The sequence below is a fragment of the Vespa velutina genome, chromosome 2 (assembly GCF_912470025.1).
Source record: "Vespa velutina chromosome 2, iVesVel2.1, whole genome shotgun sequence".
NCBI classification, from domain to species: domain Eukaryota; kingdom Metazoa; phylum Arthropoda; class Insecta; order Hymenoptera; family Vespidae; genus Vespa; species Vespa velutina.
This window is the reverse complement of record NC_062189.1, coordinates 1,065,001-1,072,500: the sequence shown is the minus strand read 5'-3', so window position 1 is coordinate 1,072,500 and position 7,500 is coordinate 1,065,001. Positions and strand designations below refer to the sequence as shown.

The following is a 7,500-nucleotide window of genomic DNA, read 5'->3' as shown; positions in this document are numbered from 1 at the left end:
AGGAAAAAAAAGAAATAATTTGTCCAGTCATGGAGAATCGCAAATATCGTAATGTCATCATAGTCGTGTTAAAATTGACTGTTTGTTACGTTTTGAGTTTCGAAAGTGAGAACGGTTAGATGATATTTTCTTCTTTTTTTCTTTTTTTTTTTTTTTTTTTTTTTTTTCGAAACCGTCGGACAATCAAACCTGTGTATATATATATGTGTGTGTGTGTGTGTATGAGTGTATTCTTTTTTTTATCAAAAGTGCATTTACATATCTACACGTTCATAATACACGTATGTTTATCGTTTTATAATTATCGAAGTATAAAGATTTATTATGACCGTTTAATTTTTATCTATATATTATATATATATATATATTATTTTTATCTATATATTATATAGATAAAATAAATTTAATATGTAGACATTTAATTTTTATATACATATATATATATATATATATATATATATATATATATATGTATATATAAAATTATAAAAATATACGAAATATACGAGAGTATAATTCATTTTCATCTAAATGATATAAATCGAGTAACTTGACTATTATTATTATTATTATTATTATTATTATTATTATTATTATTATTATTATTATTATTATTATTATTATTATTATTATTATTATTATTATCATTATTATTTATGTTTGGGACCAGCGTACTCTCGAAAGTCTAATTTTGGAGAACTGTTATTTTTTGAGACTATCACTGTTGTCGTTAATTAACTTTCCACTTTTCTATTGTTTTTTTTTTGTTGTTGTGATATCGTTATTGATACTCTTCGAACGCCTAACAGCAGCAACCCTAAAGGCCAACAAGTCTTTCGTTTTGCGGACTATAGCGAAATTATACGAGGTGAGATTATCTAATTTTGAATTTTTTCTTTCGGATAAATGTTGACAAATTTCTTATATATATTTATTTATTTATTTATTTATTTTTTTTTTTTTTTTTTTTTTTTTTTTTTTTTAATAAGAAAATTCGAACGTGAATTTTCTTGTTTTTCCTTTTCCATCCTTTTTTCTTTTTTCCCAAAAGAACAAAAAAAAATTATTCTTAACGCTTACTCGAGAAGAAGAAGAAGAAGAAGAAGAAGGAGAAGAAAAAAAAAAAGAAGATTAATATCAATGATCTTGAATTGAGTTAGTATCACTGTTACGTGACTTTGGTCACGTCGATCAATTAAGTTCTTAAAAGGTATACTTCTTTCATTTTTAATTGGAACTAAAAGGAATGATTTTGTCGTGTCTAAAAAGAAAAGAAAAGAAAATAAAGGAAAAAAAAAAATGAAGAAAGAAAAACAAGAAGAAGACAAAAAAAAAAGAGAGAGAGAATTTTCTAATTGCTAACAGTTGGAAGTTCGACGAGAAGAAAAAACAAAAAAAAAAAGGAAAAGAAAAAAATACAAATAAATTCTTTTCGTCGAGAGGATGATCCACGAGGTTTGAATTTAAAAATTGATTGAATGAGGTCATTCAATTCGTTCATACTCGACTCGCGATGATAGGAATTTGTCGCGTCGTCAAAAAAAAAAAAAAGAAAAAGAAACAGAATTTTTAATTTTCTCGATTCTAGAATTCGATTGGGGGAAAAAGGAAAGAGAGGAAGAAAAAAAAGAAAAAAATAAAAAGAAAATCATCATTTAGCTCGGCACTCAAACGGGAAAGAGATATTAAAGAGAAAAACGATTTGATTAAAATCTTTCGAAATATTTCACGAGAAAGTTTCTAGATGTTTATCATATCCTATGATCTTTTATAAGTTTGAATGAAAGTGCGAGATCGTTCACGTGACTCTTTATTCATGACTTTAATCATAATCATTGTGGCACATACTTTATTCAGCATACAGTTGATTGATATCTAGAGATTAACAACATATTTCTTTTCTCTTTGTCTTTCTTTTTCTTTTTCTTTTTCTTTTTCTCTTTCTTTTTCTCTTTCCTTTTCTTTTTTTCATATTTTATAACAGACATACACACAATCAAGATTAATGGAAGATCTTGATTGACAATAGAGCAACAAGAATGAAGATGTTATTTCTACGTTAATTCTTATTTTTCTTTTTGACTTTTGTTTGGCTTTTTTGACTTCTTTTTTCTTCTCCTTTTTTTTTTTTTTTTTTTTTTCTTTCTTTTTACCCTATATCAAAGCATTCTCCAGTTCGCGGCAATATCTAATATCTAATATAATGGTGTATATGCAACGACCGTAGTAGAGTGACGTCAAAGATGCATCGGAACAATTACAAATGTCAACGAGTCACCTCCAGCTAGAGTTCTTATTCTTTATTTTTCTTTTTTGTTTGGTTTTATTTTTTTTTTTTTTCTTTTTTCTTTTCTTTTCTTTTCCTTTTTATCACACGTCCCAACCTCTTTATGTTAATTGGAAGAAGTAGAATTTGCTATTGATCCCACGGTCGATCTTCGTAACGCGAATGTATCATTATTATTATTATTGTTATTATTATTATTATTATTATTATTATTATTGTTATTGTTATGGTTATTATTAGATAAAATTATATTTTATGAAAAATTTTTCTTTATCTGAAAAAATTTCTCTTCTTTTATTTTCTTTTAAAGTTCTAATATATTAGAAAATTTATTAAATTATAAATACTTATGAATATATTATAAATGTTAACGCTCTTAAATTTAATAAAAGAGAATAGGTGGAGAAAGATATTTTTCTTTGAGAAAATTAAAATTTGTTCGTTGAAATGATAATCCAACAATTTATCTTCTTTTCTTAATCTATCGATAAAAATAATTGAAAAGTCATTTACTTTGACCATTATCATGATTTGAAAAATAATCGTAAGTCATCCTTGTTAATTATTATTTTTCTTATATTCTTCTTCATTTTCCACGTAATGGAACTTGATCGATTCCGGCCATTATCCGTTACTTATATACAATACGTAACAATTTTAGCTATTCGTTTATTATCGAATGAATCATATTTCTGTTAAAAATTCTTCCATTGACGCGATTCATCCGTCCATTATGCAACGTGGATCGTTTCACTGAAAAAAGAAAAAAAAAAGATGAAGAAGAAGAAGAAAGAGAGAGAGAGAGAGAGAGAGGGAGGGAGGGAGGGGGTGGAGAAGGCGGATAGAGAAAGAAAAAACGAGTAGAAAAAACAAACGGTAAGCGAAGAAACATTTAAACGATTAGGTCGTTAGATCTCATGATACGATATAGTCAGTTATTTCCGCGTGGTTATATCAATCAAGTTTTGAGATCGTTAATAATATTAAACATATTAAAGAATTAATCTCGTATTAATATCATTTAACAGTTTCTTAATGATCATTTGATATATAATCTATATATCTAGATTATCTATAATGGTATTGGTAAAAAAAATTACGAACGAATTTTTATAAATGAATTTCTTTTATCAACCTTTACGTGGTTACCTTCGTTCATTTTTATCTATAACGATTACAATTGTCGATTACAACTTGTGGATTTACGCATTTATTTATGGATTTTATATGAATTTTTTACAATTCATAAATATCGTAATGCACATTTGAATTATCTATAATTCATAAAATTCCTACAATTATAATTAATTATTCAATAAAATGTTTTTGTTTCTTCCTTTTTCCCCAAAATATATCTATCGATTAAAAGGATACGTTTGATTCATAATTTTTCAATAAAATCGTGGGAATGAAAATTTTTGTCTTTTCTTTTTTTTTTTTTTTTTTTTTTTTTTTTCTATTTCGTAATGTAACCACGTAGAGAACGTAAAATGGCGTAGCAGTTAATGTCAAACAACGAGTCAATATTTTTCAATGGAGTCGTCGCACAAACGACGACTAACGATTCCGTTGTGGAATAATGTCCGATAGAAAAAAAAAAAGAAAAAAAAAAAGAGAAGAAAAAAAAAGGAAGGAAAAAGGACAGAAAAGGAAAAGGAAAAAAAATTCCACAGAGTCAAGTAAATATGTATAAACTAAGGCAAAAAAAAAAAAGAAGTAGAAGAAGAAAAAACGATGATATTACATCTAAATATTACGTTCAAACCGAGAAAGAGTGAGAGAGAGAGAGTGACTATTATAATTAATCATTAGACGTTGTGAAGTTGTTAAATGAGAAACAAGATATCTAACTAACGTTTATACGTTATTATTATTATTATTATTATTTTTTTTTTTTAAATGCTTACCACCGTACTTAATGAATCTCTCACTTAAACTTGGTCTCTTTGAACGATTCATGTTCGTGAAAAAAAAGAAAAGAAAAAAAAGGAGAGAGAAAAGAAACGTCGAATGAACGAACGAACGAACGAACGAACGTATGAACAATGAACTCTTAAAAGGAATGATCGCTGAAGTAACGAAACTTCGAGACAAGTTTCTTCTATGCCCCCGAAAGCCATAATCGACGACGTATTTACGAGGAGGCAACAACTATGACAACTACAATGGGTCAAGATACTAAACATCAATAGACTTTCAAAGATATACTCGTGCGCCATTCTCATTCTTGTATTATTATTTCTTCTTCTTCTTCTTCTTCTTCTTCTTCTTCTTCTTCTTCCTCTTCTTCTTCTTCCTCTTCTGCTTCTTCTTCTTTTTCTTCTTCTTCTTCTCTCTTTCTTTCACGTAAATCAATTCAACTCTACAATTTCAACTCAACGCGATATAAATGACCAGTAGAGAAATATGTATGTATGTATGTATTTATGTATTTATGTATTTATGTATTTATGTATATATGTATATTGGTCTAAAGACTCTCTGTCTTCGTTTAAAATCATTCCTAATCAATGGAGCCTAAAGAAAAAATATTACTTTTCCGAGATTTTTACTAGAGTTTTTTTCTTTATTCATTCATTCATTCATTCATTCATTCGTTCGTTCGTTCATTCATTTGTTTATTTATTTGTTCCTTGTTTTCTTTGTTCTATTTTCTTCGCCCAGGTTAATTTTCGAATTAGTTTTCGTTCTTTTTTTTTTTCTTCGTCTTTTTTCTTTTCTTCTTTTTTTTTTTTTCTTCCATGTAAAATAATTCAAACGAAAAGGAATAATGTGCATTTGAATTAATAGTTTAGTTGAGCAATTTTTATCCGTTTGTTTGTTTTATATTTTTTATTCTTTTCTTTTTTCCTGCATGACAAATGTCATTAATATCTATATATATATATATATATATAATTTTTTTTTTTTAATATTGGTAATTGAAAAGTTAAATTCTTATGTATTTTTATATCGATAATTTTTCATTTAAAATTTATAAGATTGTTCGGTGTTAATTTAACTATAACCAGTATTACTATACCGTATCAGTTTGTCAATTAAAAAGTATATTTAATTTCGTAATTAAAGAAAGAAGAAAAAAAAAAGAAAAAGAAGAAAAATGTTATTTCACTTATATAATTTCATTTTATTTTCGTTCGATAGCTTTCCTCCTTTTTTTCCTTATTTCTTTTTTTTCTTTTTTTTTTTTTAACTTTGCACAAAATATCTTTGCTCGAAGTTTTACAATTCGAAGAAAAGAACAAAATTGATCTTGAAAAAGTGTTATCTATCTTTGAAAATTATTTAACGATTAACTATTGATCGATTTAAAAACTTTTCTTTCATCCTCTGCAAACACTGATGCGCACACACACACGCACACATATATATATATTTTTAAATATTATTATATATAATATTAACAAAATTTACATACATTAATATATATATATATATATATATATATATATTTCTCTCTATCTCTCTGTATGTTCGTAGTCGCTTTCAAATGTATGATTAAAAAAAAAAAAAAAAGAAAAAGAAAAAGAAAGAAAAAAAAAAAGGAGAAAAAAAAAGAAAAAGATGTGTCTTTTATGAGCCGAGGAGAGAGAGAAGAAAAAAAAAATAGAAGAAGAAAAAAAGGCGAAATAAAAAAAAAAAAGAAAAGGGAAAAAGAAAAGAAAAACAGAAAGAAACAATTACACAGTAGACAAGGATCAATTGACTAGCGGAGAATGTGAAGTAAAGTATGTATGTAGGTACCAACATGTTTCATGTAAGACCACTTTCCGTTGCGAGCTCTCTTTTTCGAACGCTTAACGGGAAAGCGGAGGGGCGGGCGACTCGTTACGCAGAACCTTTAATAATAAGCACGTACATCGGCCGACAAACGTCTCTCGTGGGTTTCTAACACTCTCACACACACACACACATACACATACACACACACACACACAACACGGACGGGCGGACAGACATATCGCACAGCGCGCGCGCGCGCGCACACACATAGACACACATCACGCGCGCGCGGAGACTCAGAAAAGGTTGATGCAACCTTTCGCTAAGTTTACGCTAAGTAATTCTAAAAGAAATTCCCGGATCTTTTTCTTCTTTTTTTCTTTCTTTTTTTTTTTTTTTTCTTTTTTTTTTGTAGTAAAGAGAAAGAGAGAAAGAGAGAGAGAGAGAGAGGAAGGGGAAGAGGGAGACGAGGATAATACTATTAAATGGATATTTTTTACAAATTTGTTTTATTTTTTAAGCTCAAAAAAAATCCAACATAAAGTAGAAACGTTATAAATAAGAAAAAATGTTTTATATACTATAAACTAATTTGAATGGTTTTTGTCGATATGAATGTATGACAATTTTTTTTTTTCTTTTTTTTTCTTTCTTTTTTTTTTTTTTTATATATATATATAGAAAAGAAAGAAATCCATCGTGTAAATGATAAATCACGATAAAGGATAAAGACCGCTTGGAAATAATTTAAATAGAAAAGAAGATAATAATGAAGGAGTATGTATGTGTATGTAGCTTGGAAGGATAATTTGAAATTTTCTGATATTAGAAAATGGATAATTGTAATATCTCGTCAATGATGATTTTCTTCGCTTTAGAATTTTCTTCTTTCTTCGTTGATATTTCCATACAGATATTTATTAGAAATGCATTTGTTGTTATTTTGTTCCTTCCATTTTCTTTTTACCTCTTCTTCTTTTTCTTTCCATTTTTATCCAATCGGAGATTGCAAATTTATATATTTAGTATATTTAATTACTAAATTTTTGAAAAATTCCTGTTTTCGATATTTCCATATGTTTCTATTAAAATTCAAAAAAAAAAAAAATATATATATATATATATATATATATATAAACACCAAAGAGAGAGAGAGAAGATAAATATTGTAATATGGCGTCGATTTAGCAACCGAATCGTTAGAAAATTCTCTCATGCATATTTTCATATATTCGTTCTTAGAAGTTTATTATTTGTATTTTCTTCTTTTCTTTTTTTTTGTTCAAAATTATCGGCGATTAAAATGTAAGTACTACTATATTTCAAAATGAGAGAGAGAGAGAGAGAGAGAGAGAGAGAGAGAGAGAGAGAGAGATGAGAGTATAAATAGTCCGTAAAATTATTAATATAAATCGAAAATAATTCTAATATGACGTCAATAAGAGATATGATCTGATCGGTGATTGATATTGTCGATATTTTATTTTATA

At 26.9% G+C, this 7,500-nt stretch overlaps 1 protein-coding gene and 1 long non-coding RNA gene across 8 annotated transcripts in view; one reads left to right on the top strand and one right to left on the bottom strand.

Annotated features, from left to right (window-relative positions):
- The window catches only part of LOC124957746 (ion transport peptide-like), a 48,753-nt gene that overhangs the window by 9,690 nt on the left and 31,563 nt on the right, over nt 1–7,500 (top strand). For 2 of the 7 annotated variants that reach the window (XM_047514992.1, XM_047514993.1), the window contains exons 1-2: nt 186–281; nt 671–868. The exons of 1 other annotated variant lie outside the window; for it this stretch is intronic. In XM_047514992.1, coding sequence (XP_047370948.1) covers nt 204–281; nt 671–868 — 276 coding nt within the window. In that variant the 5' untranslated portion in view covers nt 186–203. Of the gene's footprint in view, nt 1–179; nt 282–670; nt 869–7,500 lie in introns of those variants that run through there. 4 more of the 7 variants (XM_047514997.1, XM_047515003.1, XM_047515006.1 and 1 more) reach the window with 4 other exon arrangements.
- LOC124957748 overlaps nt 2,664–7,500 on the bottom strand; it is a 27,266-nt gene continuing 22,429 nt past the window's right edge. Inside the window, exon 3 of the long non-coding RNA XR_007103724.1 lies at nt 2,664–3,040. This is a non-coding gene — a long non-coding RNA (uncharacterized LOC124957748). The remainder of the gene's footprint in view (nt 3,041–7,500) is intronic.